The following is a 17,477-nucleotide window of genomic DNA, read 5'->3' as shown; positions in this document are numbered from 1 at the left end:
GTCCAGGATGCGGAAGGCTGAGAGCAGGGGAGCGAGCAAGGGGCGGGGCGTGAGGCCTGGGGCGGGGTCACGAGACTCGGCGCTTGACTGATGGCTACAGAGGGCGGGAAAAACGGAGCAGTAGCAGATGGGACATGAGGCGACCTTCCCTTCCTTTACATTAAAATACTTATTGTATAGAATGCAAAGGCAGAAAGCGATCACGCGACACCAGTGTGGTTTTCTTAGAAATACAAAACACTTGGAGAAAGAGCCAAGACGCTTGAGATTAGCTCTTTTCAGTGGTCGGCCCCACCCCTACGCATGCCCAATAGAAGCGTTTGCGGCTATGGGCCGGAACCTGTGCATCGCGGAACCTTAGGTTCTGAACTCCAGGTTGCATAAGGCGTGTGTTTGCGGAACGGCTTCCGGCCGGCTCTCCAGCTCTCGCGTGGCGCCGTAGTGTGTAGCTATGGCGCCTCGCGTGTTCCGTCGACAGACCCTGGAACGGTGTCTGAAGGAAGTCAGGAAAGCCACCAACCAACCCGAGTGTTTCCTCACGTAAGTGCAGATCCAGGTCTTGCACCGGAGCTAGGCGGGCCGCCACCGGTCAACTTCTGAAAGCCCGGAAGGGAAGAACAGGTCGCTTAGCCCCAACTTTAGTTTTTGCTCCGTTGGCCTGTCAAAATTTAACAGTAAAAAAGGCTCAGTGAAGATTTCCTAGTTGTGTGCTATTGAACTAAGCTCTGTTAATTCGCGTCCAGAGAGTCTCGTTGCATACAGAATACGCTTTCTGAATTTGTGTCTCCAAAATACACACTGCTTACCTGTCATTAAGCTTTATTGAAAGTACGTACGTGTTGCTTTTTAATGTATTTTCATGACTGAGTTTGCAGAGACCCACAGCCAAACAAAGGAAGCTTGGAGAAGTCCGTAGAAGGTGGGGGTCGGGGTGGGGGGATGATTGTAGGAGCCATAGGGATCCAGGACACCACAAAAACGTCCCACAGAATCAACTAACCAGGGCTCATAGAGAGGGCCCATAGAAACTTTAGTGGCTATCACGGAACCTGCGTTGGTTCTCTGCATATATGTTGTGGTTGTCTTGGGGTTTTTGTGGAACTCCTAACAGTGGAAGTAACGGTGTCTCTGATTCTTTCACTCTTTGGGGGCCCTTTTACCCCTGAATGGTTGCCTAGTCCAGCCTTGATATGAGGGTTTGTGTTCGGCTGAAGCCTACTTTTTCTGAAGGGAAACCGAGGAGCAGTGTGGATTTGTATGCGGTGTGGAGGGAGAAGAGGCTGCAGTTAGGGTGTATTGTATGAAAGAAGAATAAAAAAGAAAATTAGGAGAGACGTCTTTCTTCCCAGCACTTCAGTTAAGTTCTGTAAAAGTATGACTCTGACTTACATAGAAAATCTTAGCAATAGCATTGCAGATTCACTGTGTCCAAAATAGAGCTCTTCTGCCCTCCGGTATCCTCTCTCCTGAAGTCATTTTCCCATTCCCATCACCTAAGCTTGCCTTTACTGCCCCACTAAATGGCAGTTGTATCATTTCACTTACTCAGATTCAGCTACTCTGCTTCCTCGATGTTTTCCTTTTTCTCTCGGATTTTCTCTATCCTCTTAGCATCCTCAGAATCTATCTATTTAGACACTGATTCCTAACTGTCATACTTACTGTTATGAGAATAACAGAATCATTTGCAGCGCTGCATCAGCTTTCTAATAACTACCTTTATCATTCTTTCTCTTTCCAAATTGTAAACCATCATTTCATACTTGGGCCTGCAACTCTCTGTGTTCTCATTACACTTAAAATGGCAACTTCCTATCTCAGAACTCTGTGTGGTTTCTGTCTTGGTCCCCCAGCTTCTATAACCTCAGCCACACACTCTGCCTCCTCAGTCACACTACCGCTGTGTTAGTCTTTCTGTTCTTCACATTGTCTGACCTCATCTCTGTGGTTCTAAATGTTTCTTATAGCCACATCTGTACTAGATATTCTGTTTTACCTGTAGGCCTCAATCTGTAGATCCCATTTCATTTATCGTATCCTTAGAGAATGTTTCTCAAACTTACCGCCAGATGACAATCACTTGCCAAATGACTAATAATTGAGGAGCGTGTATAATGCAGGTTTGAGGGACCAAGGCTGACTTTCTGGTTATCTCCAGGAAAGTAGATGAGAATTCATCCAGCCTTCAATTTCTGTGGTCTGGCTCATCAGCAGGATACTGTTGGGAACTAGAATCTGTACTTGAAACTGATGCTTCATTACATTTTAATTTGTAAATAAGCTATTTTTTTAAATTTAAGAATGCTTAATGTTATTGTGTATAATTAGTCTCACTTAATTTCCTTTCCCAATAGAATTCAAAATGGACTAGCCTCAAACTTCACTTCTTTAACAAAAGTTCTGTATGATTTTAATAAAGTGTTAGAGAATGGCCGAATCTCTGGAAGTCCTTTACAGAGACTTGAGATCAACAGTTTTGATGATGAGCAGATTTGGCAACAACTAGAATTACAGAATGAACCAGTCTTACAGTACTTCCAGGATGCAGTTAGTGAAGCCATTGAAGATGAAGATATCAGCCTTTTCCAGGAATGTGAAGATGACGAGTATGAAGAGGATGCCTCAGAGGTGGAAGCTGACAACCAGGAGAACCTAGAGAAAGACTTGGAGGAGGAACAAATGTCAGATGAGGATGGTGATGTTCTCAGAGGGAGTAACAGAGCCAAAAACTCACGGAATTCTGACCCAAGGAAAAGTCCTGTTTTCAGCGATGAGGATTCTGACCTTGACTTTGATATTAGCAAATTGGAGCAGCAGACCAAAATGCAGGTCAAACCACCTGGGAAGCCAAGAGAGAAGTCTGTAGTGGACGATAAATTCTTCAAACTGTCTGAAATGGAGAGCTTTTTAGAAAAAGTAGAAAAAGAAGAGGAAAAAGGACCTGATGGTGAAGAGGAAGAAGAAGAAGAAGAAGAAGTTGACCTTTTTGAAGACATTGATTCAGATGAAAGTGAGGGAGGGCTGTTTGGGCAGCAGAAGATTAAGGTAAGGTTTTGGGAAAAGAAACTTTAAAGTACAAGTCATGTTTTTCTAAGGAGAAATGTAATGTGCCTCAAAACTCATTTGACCCTAAAGTGCAGTATGGAAAAAACAGACAAACATGAAGAAACTACTTAAAATTAAGAGCTCAGCCAGGTTTTGGTTGTCCTTATGATTTTATGGTGGTTAGCTAGTTGCCAATTTCCTTAATAATTATTTTTGGCTGGTGTAGTGGTAATGTTAGAAAACAGTTTGTGTTTATAATATATATTTTTATACATTTTTCTATCTTTAAACTTTCAAAAACGTTTTTTACTTTAGTCAGATAAAAGTAGCAGAAATCTGAAATACAAGGACTTCTTTGATCCCGTTGAGAGTGATGCAGACATAACTAGTGTTGACGGCGAGCTGGCTTCAGACGCAGAAGAAGCGCTGGCTGAGGAAGCAGCAGAAGGCATTTCTGAAATGTGAGCATTTCAAATCCTTCTTGAGTTTGTAAGCAGGAGTGGTCCACTTAGAGCTGTAAGGTATTTCTCAGGGTTGTCAAACATATCTAACAAGGTAACTGCAAATCTAGTAGAGGGTTCTCTGCATCAGACAGTTAGAAAATGTCTCTGAATTTCAAGGAACATTGGAAATCATTTAAAGAATAAAATTTGTACTAGTAGCAGGTTTTTATTTCATTTATTAGTTTTTCCTGTAACTTGTTCTATGGAGCACGTTGGCCCCAAATTCACAGAGCCTCTGCCTCCTGAGTGCTGGGATTAAAGATAGGTGTCGCCATTGCCCAGCTGATCTTCTCTATCCTAAAGAAGAAGGCTGTGTTGGGTTTTGTGCCAATAAAACAATTTTTTTAATTTAAAATTTGTGTGTATTAGTGTTTGTTTACATGTGTTTCTGCAGACCACATGTATGTTTGGTACCTGCAAAAGCCAGAATAGGATGTTGGATCCCCTGGGGCTGGAGATACAGATCCACCAGACAGTTGTGAGCCACTATGTGGCTTCTGGGAATTGATCCTCTTGTAGAGCAGCTAGTGTTCTTAGCGATCTCTCCAGTTCCCGGTGTTATTTTTTTAAGTAAGCATTTGTGTATTTGGTATATTTGTGCTTTTTTTTTTTTTTCCTGTTTCCCCATAGCAAGTATTTCACCTAAAGAATAGCCCAGTATAATGATGTGCACCTTTAATCATGATGTACAGCTTTAGTCATTGCACTTGGACGGTAGAGGTGGATCTCTGTGAGTTTTAGTCCACTTTAGTTGACTAGGAGAGTTTGAAGACAGCCAGGGCTCCATAGAGAGAGACCCTGTTTCAGGGGGAAAAAAATCTCTTCCTTTGGGGCCACTTAGATCATAAGGCTCAGTAGATAAAAGGACTTGGCATGTGAACCTTGTGGCCTAAGTGATCAGAAAATTTGATCTTCTAAACTCACTGAAATTGTTCTCTGACCTCTGTGTTTATGATGACCTCTATATTGTGGGCTACACACATGCCCACACACGTCATGTATGCCAAATAATGATACCTTTTTTAAAAAGGGATGTCTTTTGTTCCATAGAGACTTAGTGAATCTGGAAGTTTGCTATTGAAAGACATTAGGTATTAAGAAGTACTTTATAATTGGGATGTTTATCTTTGTGTTTCCAGTGGCTTATAGTACTTTTCATCACTTTGGTATTATAGGGATGATGATAGCGACTTGGAAGAAGATGAGAATAGTGATCAACATAAAGAAGGCATGAAAAGAGTGACCTTTGCCCTGCCTGATGATGAGGAAGATACAAGTCCCTTAGCTGTAAAGCAAGAAGCTGATGACATTAAATCCTCTTTTGAAAAAAGACAAGAGAAGGTAATTGTCAGGAATACTGTTGTAGGTTTGACATAGTAGGTACTCAAACAACTAACCTATTTTAAAAGCAAAGACTCTGCTCCCTAAAGATTGTGTATAGTGAGCTAGGTATTATGTTGTATTCCTATACATCCAGCACTTGGAAGCCTGAGACAGGAAGATTGGCCAATTTGGGCTACATAGTGAGCAGCAAACTGTAGCTGACCTTCTTTCATAAAATAGGAATAATAATAATAATGATAGTATTGTATGTGCTGTATGTAGATATCGCATGAAGAGCATCCTGTATATAATTTGTCTAAGTTAGTACCTCTGTTTCCTAGCCAGCAGCCTTCATTTGGAGCCTGCTTTGTAAAATCTGCTTCTCTGTACTTGTTTTCCTGTCTGTGGTATGCTTCTGCTTAGCTGTGACCCTCCTTTAACTGAGCTGCTCTAGGAGGTATTTCTCTTTAGTGAGTGCCAGACAGATGATATGCAACTAATGGTAATAACTTTAATTTGGCCCTTGTCCTTTGTCCTGCCATTAATTCATCTTAAAGTTACATCACACAGAAGTAAGAGCAAGCAGAAAGTGAAATATTACAATTACCTAAAGAATTATTTTTCAAAAGCAATTTGAAGTAAGTCCAGGATTGTTACCTTGTCCCTAGAAGAAATCGAAAGCCTAAAGAAAATAAAACTTTATAATGTGTTGCTACCTTAATGTCTTCTCACCTCACTCCCACTCCCAAAAACTATTTGGTTTCACAGAGGAATTACACAAACCTTTGAGAAATAAATAATTGTTTAGTTAATAGCCACAGATAAAGAGTAAAGCAGAATTTATAAACAGGACTAAATTTGACTCAGCACATAAGTACCTGTATAGGCTCGAAACTCATTCTTGGGTAGTGGAGCAAGAATCCAAAATAATTTGAGAGCATTTCCAAAGATGGGCTTCATTTTTTTAATTCAGTATTAGGGAATCAAGCTTAATTCTTGTGTTATATCATTTGAGTAAAGCACAATCAGCTGCAGGTGTGTAAGGGAGTGTGACCAAATCTCACTCTTATTTGTGTTCAGTATTACTCCTATTTGCACATCAGCTCAAAAGCTGCCATCATGGTTATGGGCCAGATTCTAGAAATATGGCTTTAGCAAGAGTGGGACAGAGTGTCCACTGTTACCGTCCCCACTGTCACCTAACATCTGTTTTGGACTTGTCAGTGTAGCAAAGAAAGATAAGGTGAAAGTAAACACTTTGTTATCGCAGAAGGTCTGGTTCAGACCTAACAAGTGAACAGAAGGACATGTAAATAATTTTATCTTTTCTGTAAGATAAAATTGCATTGTGTCTGTTGATGTCTTTCAAAATGTCTGTTCTGGGGTACAGATGAGAAAATTGGGTGTGGAGTCAAGATCCAGTCTTTATCAAAACTAATATTTCAGACAAAAAAAATTACTTTAGGAAGTTGTAATAACTTAGTGTGCCAGTGGCTTGTGAAGATTTTAATCATTTGAGTAAGAGTCCCCAGATGAACCGTGATGCTTCTATTAGTACATTAGTAAGCACAGCAGCTCTTCAACTGACTTCTAGCTTGTTTCCTAGATGAATGAAAAAATTGCATCTTTGGAGAAAGAGTTACTGGATAAAAAGCCTTGGCAGCTCCAAGGGGAAGTGACAGCGCAAAAACGGCCCGAGAACAGCCTGCTGGAGGAGACCCTGCACTTTGACCATGCTGTCAGGATGGGTACGCTGTCCACTGAGCTCCCACAGCCTGTCTACCTTTGTGCTTTTCACTAATTTGTTTTGAGTACTGGTCATTTTGTTCCCTGCTTCTTTTAAAAACTTGCAAACATATAGAAAAGTTGAAAAGATAGTACAGTGGATATCTGTGTGCCATCTAACTGAACTCACCAGTTGGTAACAGTTTGCAGTCTTGGCCTTTGGTCTCTGTGCATCTTTGTGATTATATATGCACTTCCTTCATCATTAAGAAGTAATTGTTAGAGCTGGGGAGGTGGCCCAGTTGGTAAATTACTAGCTCTGCAAACATTTGTACCTAAATTGGGGTCCCCGATCTCCCCACAAAAAACTCCTGTGATTCTAGTGCTGAAGAGGAGGCAGTGATGGGAGGATGGCTGGAGATGGCTGACCAGCTCGCGTGGTAGAACTCATGTCATAGGTTCAGTTGGAGACTATCTCACAAGATAAGGTGACCCGCACTCCAGCCAGGTACCCAGTGTTAACCTCTGGCCTCCCTGAAACATACACATGTGTGCACATGCACTCAACTCACACAGAAGGAAAGTTGCCAATATCGTGGCACTCAACTGCTAAGGAGGGTGTCTAGGGCATTGGGGTGGAAGTGTTATCATTTACTAATCCATTTAAGTTTTATGGTTCTCAAACTTGGAGAAACATCAGAAAGCTTGTTAAACTTTAAATGGGTGCCTACAAATATAGTGCAGTTGGTAGAGTGCTTGAATTTCTGCATATGAACCTGTGTACGGCAGAAACCAAACATGGTGGCCTAGCCGATAGATTGAGGCAAAAATATCAGACTTCCACAGAAGTACAAAGTCATCCTCAGGTTACTTGGCTAGCTTGAGGCCATCCTGGGCTGTGAGGCCCTGTCTCAGTGTACACACACACGTATGCACACATGCAAGTGCGCGCACGTGCGCGCGTGCACACACACACACACACACACACACACAAGAGAAAATTTTTCTTTTCTGGTTTCTCTCTGTTTCCCCTTCAAAACAGGGTTTCTGTGAACTGGGCTGGCCTTGAACTCAGAGATCTGTCTGCCTCTGCCCCGAGTGCTGGTACTCTGGCTACAAGAAAGAACATGATGACATAGACAGGGTTGTAGTTCACCTATGAACTGTGCAGGGTGCGGGCTTACAAACAGAACACTGTAAGCAGTTCTCCACTGTCGGATTTAGAAGGTGTAGGGTTGGCCTGAGAATTGGTTGCTTTAGTAAAGGCCCCTGGTGCTCTTTATGTTGTGGGACCAAGTATTTGAGAATTCCTGGTCTGATATGTCGCTGTTCTAATAAACATGTTTCTTTTAGCCCCTGTAATCACAGAGGAAACCACCCTCCATCTAGAAGATATCATTAAACAGAGGATACGAGATCAGGTTGGTAAGAGCAAAGCGAATTTTGTTTTTCACTGCAATTTTTAAAAATGATGGTTTTTAAAGTTTTTATTTGATTCTCTTGACCTTAACCTTGAGATTGGACCTGGATTTTTACCTTCATTTCATGTGAGACAGTACCGTGCCTGATAGAAAGTGTGGCCAGTACCGCGTGTTCCGAGTCTTGTTGAGGGATGGACACGAGGGCACCTGGCATGCAGTGGTCACATCCAAGACCTTCTTCAGTGCAGTCTCTGCTGTAGTCAGTTGAAGGCCCATCTTTTCAGATGCTAACGATCTAGCAAAGAATTTTGGGGACTTGATCTGTTTTTGTAAGCTTAGAATAAACATATACATTCTATGACAAGTATGGAAAGAGATGCTTCCTTAATGTGTCTAAAATGGAGAAACAAGAGCAAGACAGTACTATGTGAGAAGATCTTAAAATTTGGAGTGTAGTACAAAAACTAGGTTTATCTAATCATGTAGTAAGATGTGTTGGAGAAATGGCTCTAAAATAAAATAAATGTTAGGTGTATCTCTGGTAGAACCAATTCCTAGCAAACGGTAACAAGGAAATTAAGGTTGGTAACGAGAGCAGAAATAGAAGGAATAGTAGCTAGTGTCCTCTTTGTTCTTCTTCATGCTTTATTATTGTGACTTGGGAATAAAACACTTTCTTTTTGAGACAGGGTCTCACTATGTATCCCTGGCTGGCCTGAATACTGTGTAGACTGGGCTTATTCAGAACTCAAAGATCAACCTACTTCTGCCTCTCAAGCCCTGGGATTAAAGGCATGGGCCATTACAATCATTATTTTTTTATATTATTATTATTATTGATTATTGTTGCTGTTATTATTGAGATAGGGTTTCATGTACTCCTGAATGACCCTGAACTCACTAAGTAGCATGTGGGTAAACTTCTGATCCTCCTGCCTCAACCTTTCATACGCTGGTATTGCAGGCTTGGACTGCCGTGTCCTGTTTTTGTGGGGCTATGGACTGAACCCAAAACTTCATTCAGGCAAGACCAGCATTCTTCCGCCTGAGCTGTAGCCCCAGCCCTAGATAATCACTTTGGAGATTAAAATTTAATTTATTTGCTATAATTTTTACTGAGCATAGAAATAGATGTCTGATTCTATTACCTTGTTTGCCTTTCAGGCTTGGGATGATGTAGAACGAAAAGAGAAACCTAAAGAGGATGCATATGAATATAAAAAGCGCTTAACCTTAGACCATGAGAAGAGTAAGCTAAGTCTTGCTGAGATTTATGAGCAGGAGTACATCAAGCTCAACCAGGTGAGGTGACCTCCAAAGCAGGGGTGACTACAAAGGCAGAACTTGTAGTGCTCCTGCCTTTGTCTCCTGAGTGGTGGGAATTACTGGTAGCACCATCATCCCCCAAAACATTGGTTTTGTTTGATATTTTTGTTTGAGACAAGATGTCACTGTGTAGCCGTGTGTGACCTCAAACTTACAGAGATCTGCCTGCCTCTGCCTCTCCAGTGCTGAGATTAAAGGTGTGCCATCAGGACCGGCTAGAATGTTGCTGTAATAAAGCTGTGGTTCTGAGAAACGGGGGCATTTTCATTGACTGTAGTTTTTTTTTTTTTTTTTTTTTTTTTTTTTTTTTTTTTTTGATATACTGTTAAACTACCTCATCTAATAATACCTTGCTCATTTAGCAAAAAACTGAAGAAGAAGACAATCCAGAACATGTAGAAATTCAGAAGATGATGGATTCTCTCTTCCTAAAATTGGATGCCCTGTCAAACTTCCACTTCATCCCCAAACCGGTATGTGAATTTACAGTACATTAGGAAAAATATGTGTGAACGGAACAGCTCTGGGCTCTGGGGAGCTGTGCTCTTCAGTGAGGACACACACCTCAAGTTACAACAGGGCTTCTGTAAGGAAGGGTCACTTCGTTCCTGGGTTAATTCTGCCTTCCGTCCTGCTGCAGCCCTGTCTTCAGTAGGCCCCTGGTCACTGTTAGCCCTGAGCCTCAGGTTCCTCTCCTGACTCCTCAGTTTTGCTTGATTGTGTGATGGTGTGTGTCTCTCACATTGATGGGTGGCTGCTATACGTCATAGTAGGTCCTTTGCTTACATCACTTCCACTGTCCAAAACACTGATTATTTTGCAGATGCACACTGATGCCGGGAATGTGGGAGGGGTAAAACTAACGCCAGGCTCTTGTGCTCTGCACTGCTTAATGTGCTCCATCCAGTCTCAGACCTCAGTCTCCTTCCAGTCCTGAGTCTTTCCTGGGCTAGCTGAGAATCTACTGACTCCTTGGAACTCCATCTAGAGTTCTCATCATGTTGGTGCTTGCTCACACGTTGCTCTTTGCTGTCCTTTTGACTGTCATGAACTTGAGAGTAGTCTAGATGCAAGCATGCCAAGGCCAAAGGGAAACATCATTCTCTTTGCTTTCTCTATTGCTCTCCACCCTATTTCTTGAGACAAGATCTCTCCATGAATTAGAAGGTCACTGTTTCAGATAGACTAACTTGTCAGTGAGCTCCCAGGTTCTGCCTGTGTCCTCTTTGCCAGCTCTGGACTTAACAGGCTTGTGTACATATATATGCCCATCTTTTACATGGAGTTTGGTGATTTGAATTTATGTCATCTTGCTTTCATAGCAAGCACCTGCCCCCTGATCATTTCCACAGCCCCTGCTTTGCCATGGTCTAAAGGATTGTGTTTCTTACTTTACTCTGCAAGGGTTCACATGGCTGTTACAGGTCTTTTAATATTTCCCTTTTCATATGTGCATCCGTCTGTATTTTACACACCATCTCTGCAGACATGAACTGTTTACAGCTGCCATGTTGTATTGTATTTTGAGATTTTTCTCCCTGTATTTTTAACAGTGGGAAAGTATTTCTCATAATCTCTGGACAGTGGCTTGCTTGGAAGGGATTGGTTTTCACATTCCACAGTTTCTTCTTGCTTAGAGTCTGGGCTCCTATACTGTCTCATGTGTTTTTGCTTTTATGACATTTCCCTGGAACATCGTCCTCAGTGCCTGGCTTGGTATTTTGAAATGACAGTAGCTGTAAAGTACCCATACAGCCTCTCACAAAATTGAGCATATTAACATTCCTTATATACCTTAGCTTTTATAAATAGTTGTGTACCACTTCATGATCATATATAAAGATAGGTTTCTAGTAGCTTAAATGGTTTGTATTTTTCTCATAAGCATTTTTTTCATATAGTTCTTCAGAGAGCTTAGTTGTTTTTTTTTTTTTTTTTTTTTTTCACAACACACAGTAACAAATAAAGTTTTATTAAATAGATGGGGTTGCTTGAGAATGTCTTGATAGGTGACATGGAGTAGTGACTGACTGAGGCAGAGATAGGTGGAGATGTAGGTAGAAATGCTATCTATCCTATTGTCACAGCCATTCCAGTCAGCACGGTAATGTTTTGTTTCATTTTGTTTTCTGGTTTTTTGGTTTTTTTTTTCAGTGTTTTTTTTTTTTTTTTTTTCAGTTTTTTTTTTTTTGTTGTTGTTGCTTTGTTTTATTTTGTTTTAATTCTCCCCCCTTTTCTTCTCTCAGTTTACCTCCCATCTCTCCCCCATATCCACTCCCTCTTCCATCTCCCTGAGACCTCTCAGGGATCTCAACCCAACAGGGCACAATTGCAATAAAAGTAATTACAAAGCCCCATATCAAGGCAGGGTGAGGCAAACCAGTAGGGAGAGAATGTCCTAGGAGCAGGTGAAAGAGTCAGAGACTCCTACCCCCACTGTCAGGAGTACCCCTCCCCCAACACACATAAAAGTACTCACCAAGCCAGCAACCCTAACACATATGCAGAGTAAGTCAGCTCTATAAAAAAAAGTTCGCTCCATTTTCTTCTCCCCACTAAATGCCTTATCTCTTTTCTAGCCTGTTCCTGAAATTAAAGTTGTGTCAAATCTGCCAGCCATAACCATGGAGGAAGTGGCCCCAGTGAGTGTCAGCGATGCAGCCCTCCTGGCCCCAGAGGAAATCAAGGTAAGAAGCCAGTGTGGGAACGTTTAGTGACTCCCTGTAAGTAAGTTGATTACAGCCAGATGTGCATTTATTTATGTGACTTGTGAGTAGTGTTTTCATTGTCCTAGGACATCATGTAATCCATACACAATTTGAAGTATATGGAAGCGTGAATGTAGGTGATATACATGATTCATTTTATATACAAGACTTGAGTAACTTGGAGTTTATACAAGGGCCTGGGATTGTTCCCCTGTGATTATGGATACCTACATAGTGAGCCAAATAATTATACAATACCTAAAAATCAATCTGTATATTCAAGCACCAGACAAAGTTGAAGATAAGAAGATTATTATGAATGTTTTAGAGTGCTTGTTTCAGTCGTGTGGAAATCCAGTAAACTTGAGTATTAGCTCACCCTGTGTTAGTTTTGTCTATAATAACCATAAACTGCAATATAAGGCTAGTGCAGTGTTGAACTCTAGAAATGAGTAGACTATTTGGACACTGGAGCACATTGGATAACCATCCTTTGGCTCCTGAACATGGAAATTCTCCCCTTTCAGAAACAGTGACTTCTGGCAGGCCCATATCTGTTCTGTTGGAGTAGCGTCGGGGTCTCTCTCTCTCACTTGGTGTTGTTACATGTATAACTACCACTTGTGTCAGAACCTGTGCCATCTATGCCAATGATAACCCAGTAGGATGAGCTGACAGCTCAGGAAAAATGAGGAAGTCAGTATTTACTGGATACAGGATTCCCTGCTTCCTCTCTTCCTTGATACCTGGGAGGTACTGATCTAAACCCAGGGCCTGTCATTCACAGCTTAGAGTCAAGGCTAAATCAGACAAGTCCTGTGACCCATGTTGGCCAGTACTAGGGACTTGAGAGCTTAGCTCTGTTTCCTTGTGAGTTCATTTGGGGCTGAACTGTCTTATTTGCAGTCAGTTCTGGCAAAGAATATAGTGCAGGCTTTGAGTTAACAGAGCTCATTGGAAACAAACAAGGCTCGCTCTGCATCCTCACGCTGCCATGAACACTCAGCCATTGACCATTGTGTGCTTTTCATCCCTCAGCAGATGCTAGACTTCATTCCAGGTATAGTCAAGTTGACAGTCAAGAATAGCCATCACAGACAATTAGTATAGTGGTGGTTTATGTATGTATGTATATATTTGTTTGTTTATTTATAATAGGAGAAAAATAAAGCTGGAGATCTCAAAACAGCTGCTGAGAAAACAGCTACAGACAAGAAACGAGAACGAAGGAAAAAGAAATATCAGAAGCGTTTGAAAATAAAGGAGAAGGAGAAGCGGAGAAAATTGCTTGAAAAGAGCAACCCAGATCAGTCTAAGTCCAGCAGAGCAGCAGCTTCCGAGAAGCTCAGACAGTTGACCAAAACAGGCAAAGTGTCGTTGTTAAAGGTAAGTAAGAACGGGCCTGTGGGGGAGTGCAGGGCATGCATTGGGCTATTTCTCAATTAGGGTGTCAGAGCTGCCTCGGCCTTCTAGAGACATACCACTCAAGGGTGGCCTCAGCACCCTATAGCCTTTCTATAGGCCTTTATGAAAGTAGACCTGGCAAGTTTACTCCTTTTCTCTTCTTCCTCCTAAGATATAAGGCTGTTGTAATAATGGAAGATATTTGTTAAAGTAGCTGATTGAGTTCTTGTAGTGGTTTTTCATGTTCATGTATTTATTCATTGTTGTAATCAGTGTATTGTTAGATTGGTGTTTTTTCACATAACCACATTTTGTAACATTTCTGTTTTGTTCTAACTGCAGGATGAACGGAAAGATAAGCCCTTAAAGTCATCTCAGGCATTCTTTTCTAAATTGCAAGATCAAGTAAAAATGCAGATTAATGATGCAAAACAACCTGGAAAGATAAAGAAGAAAAAACAGGACATTTCTGTTCATAAATTAAAGCTGTAATATATTTACATTTAATGTATAAATCTGTAAGTTTCTGTCCTTATTCTATTTTGTAGTAAAATTCCTGAGACTTCTCTTGGTTTGCTTCCTGTTAATAAAGACCACCACCAAAGCCCTTTGTGCAGGAAAGGACTTATTTCATCTTACAGCTTACAGTCAGTCACTGAGGGATTCAGACAAGAACTTGGAGGAGGGAACTGAATCAGAAAGACTGGAGAGGCAGTTTACAGGCTAGCTCTCTCTGGCTTTCCATCTTAAGTGTACAACACAGCACTACTTCCCAAGTGGTTGTACCACCCAGAGTGGGCCAGGCTTTCCCTTTGTCAATCATTAGTCCAGGAAATGTCCCACAGGCTTTCCTACGGGAGTCTTTAGAAGCATATTCTTAATGTGTTAAGTTGACAAAAATAATTAACCCATATTTGCTTGATGGGAACCATTTGAGACTTAATGGTGCTGTGGCGAACTTAATTGGAGCGCCTCTCTGGGACCAGGGGTGGCACATACCCATAATCCAGCCACTCAGAAGATGGAGGCTGGAGAATCAGAAATTCGGGATTTTCCTCAGCTCCATAGTGAGTTAGACACTAGCTTGGATCACACTACCCTAAAAGAACAAAAACCAAATAATAGAAAGCCTGTCTGGGTTTCTGTGGGTGTGGAACAGGTCTGAGCTTCCACATCCTCTTCCTGAATTAGTGCTGTCTGAGCTGATTGACTATCTCACTGTGTCCCAGAGCCATCAGCTGTCTAAGTACATAGTCCTTTGAGTTCTTTGATTTTATTCTCCCACTATTGTATCGTTTCATGAAACAGCACTTTCATGTATGTGGATCACACCTTTCCCTGTAGTGAGAGTTTCTTTAAAAACTCAGTTATGTTACATGAATATGTTTTGTTTTAATCCCAGATGTCGGATATGGGGCTGCTTCTGTTTATGCACAGCTATGAAGTATTATTGTCTTATGCTGGGGGCAGGGGGTTATCTTTTTATTTTTGCCATTTGCAGATAGTTTACTTCTAGGGACTCTGGAGAGGGTAAAATGCCAGAGCCCTAAAAGCCTGTGGCAGCTGCTGCTCCCCTTACTGCTGCCCCTGCTGCTGTTTTGTTTGTTATTGATGGACTGCTGGGTGTTCTGATGATGAAATGTGGACTTGCCCCCATGGAATCCAATGACCCTGAGCAGCAGAACGTAGCCTAGAGGTCTATGCCTCCTTTCCCCTCTGGCATTTGTTCTTTTCTACCTAGTGGTAGGGAGTTGGAAGGAATGAGAGTGGAATAAAAGATGGAATGGAGGGAGAGATATAAGAACCTAATGAAATAATAAATGTGCCAACATTTCCCCTTTGGAAAATCTTAATACCTGAACAAAAAGAGACACCGTCGTTCATAGTAAGATGTGGAGGAGACAGATAATGGTCTAGAAGGGGATCCAGAGACCACAGGTTCAGTACAGCTTTCAGTGTAGACTGACAGTCTTCTAGTCCCCTGTGACCACCAGATGTTCATCCCGCAAACCTCCACACTCCACCCTAAATGGGGTTAGTCCCCCTAAACCCATTATGAAAATGCCTCTGATAACATCATGACTTGATAGGAAAAGAACCAGTCTTATTCCAGATGGGTAGAAAAAGAGTCTAAAACTAAGAACAACTAGAAAGGCTCTTTTTTTTTTTCTATCTATAGATGCCAAACCCAAGGATGAAGATCCTATTTAGAATTCTTAGTAGTGCTGAACATGGCTGTAAGCTGATAGAACAAGGTCGTGTGGGATTAAACATTGGTTCTGTGGGTCTAATCATGTTGCTACAAAGCTTGGCTAACATAGTTAACAAACAGCTTCAAAGAATGCTCTCTGGTGAGGGCAATATCAGAAACAATGGCATTTTGTTACTTCATCCTTGTTTGGTTAGGTAAAAGGGCAAGACTCTGCCCCAGCCTTGATGTGTATGTGAGTACTTGTCTATGCATTTGCACTGGCCCCCTGGACCTGGAGTTACAGGTAGTTAGTTGTGAGCCAACTGATCTAGCTGCTTGGGCTGAATCCAGGTCATCTGCCAGAGCAGTAAGTATTCTTTACCTCTGAGTCATTTCTGGTCCCTATCCCCACCCCTTCTCACAATGGTGCTAATTGTACCCAATCTCTGACCTGCTCTCTTGAGTCTGCACAGGGCTGGAGAGATGACTCAGCTGGTTAAGAGCAGTGACTGCTCTTCCAGAGGTCCTGAGCTCAAATCTCAGCAACCACATGGTGGCTCACAACCATCTGTAATGAGATCTGATGCCTTTCCTCTGGTGTGTCTGAAGACCAGCTACAGTGTACTTATAATTAATAAATTATATATATATATATATATATATATATATATATATATATATTTTTTTTTTTTTTTTTTTTTTTTTTTTTAAAGAGGACAACTCTTAGGTGTCGGTTCTCTCCTACCATATAAATCCTGGAGCTCAAATTCAGGTTATCAGGCTTTACCTGCTGTGACGTTTTGCTGCTGGCTATTCGAGGGACATTTTCTCACTATGGCACCACTAATAGGACATTTAAAATTTTTGCCAAGTTGGTGTTTGTTTTTGAGACAGTCACACTATGCTGCCCAGGAAGCTCACGTAGACCATGCTGGCCTGCGACTCAGATCCACCTGCTCCTGCCACGCAAGTGCTGGCCCTGAAGGTGTGTGTTACCACACCCAGCAACTTTCCCAGGTTTATTCAAAATAGGATTTTCATTTTTCCTCTGAACAAATAGTTCTGAGTAATTCTCTGGTCTCCCTGCCCTTTAAATGTTAGTTTTAGTCTATTACATGGTCCTAGGAGTTTGTATTTTTTGTGAGAAATGTAACAATTTGCTATACTAGGCTCTTGTATGTGCATCTGGGAACTACAGTTTACATCTAAGATGACTAGTTTTTACCTTTTAAGTGTATTAATCAGTGACCACTTAATGTCATTACCGACCTGACTTTATTTGGTTTTTATTTTTATTTTCTCTAACTTTCTCTGGTCCTTCTTTCTCGTCACATCAAATTAATCATACCATGTTTATTATGGTTAGCATAGCATAGCCATATCTTTTCTCGTCAGTTTTTAGTTGTGTTAGGAATGCTGGGTGAGGTGATACATGGCTTTAAGACCAGCACTCTGGAGGCAGAGGCAGGATGATCTGTGAGTTAGAGAAACCTTGTCTCAAAAACAAAACAAAAAGGAATGACCTTGAGGTCACTGCTTGCATAGCCTACACCCTCCCGTTCTCCATTGCTCCGCCCTCTGCTCGATCACTCTGGCCTCCACTAGCCGAGCCTTGGCGCGGAGACGCGGGGATCGGCTGGGGATGCCTGGAGCGCCGGGCTGTGGCTGGTCGGAGCTGCAGAGCGGCTGCTCGCCTTGTGGCCCTTTGAGAGCGACTGAGCCGGTTCCGCTGCAGTGAGTTCCGCAGAGTCTGAGCGAGTCAGCGTCCTCTTTTTAAGACAAACGGTTCTTAGAAAGGCCCTGGAAGTAAGTGCAGCTTGGTCCTTCCGAA

The 17,477-nt window shown here is 41.8% G+C and overlaps 1 protein-coding gene across 1 annotated transcript; it reads left to right on the top strand.

The window, feature by feature from the left end:
• Positions 1 to 419: 419 nt before the first annotated feature.
• MPHOSPH10 (M-phase phosphoprotein 10) lies at positions 420 to 14,032 on the top strand. Its single transcript, XM_080915057.1, has 11 exons — positions 420 to 540; positions 2,355 to 3,045; positions 3,361 to 3,506; positions 4,724 to 4,889; positions 6,478 to 6,619; positions 7,950 to 8,017; positions 9,182 to 9,319; positions 9,706 to 9,816; positions 11,923 to 12,030; positions 13,210 to 13,437; positions 13,798 to 14,032. Exons 1-11 carry the CDS (start codon positions 452 to 454, stop codon positions 13,945 to 13,947), a joined length of 2,037 nt encoding a protein of 678 aa, XP_080771183.1. The 5' UTR covers positions 420 to 451; the 3' UTR covers positions 13,948 to 14,032.
• The last annotated feature ends 3,445 nt before the right edge of the window (positions 14,033 to 17,477 follow it).

The sequence above is a fragment of the Micromys minutus genome (genome assembly GCF_963924665.1).
Source record: "Micromys minutus genome assembly, chromosome: 3".
NCBI classification, from domain to species: domain Eukaryota; kingdom Metazoa; phylum Chordata; class Mammalia; order Rodentia; family Muridae; genus Micromys; species Micromys minutus.
This window is presented reverse-complemented; position numbering and strand designations above follow the sequence as displayed.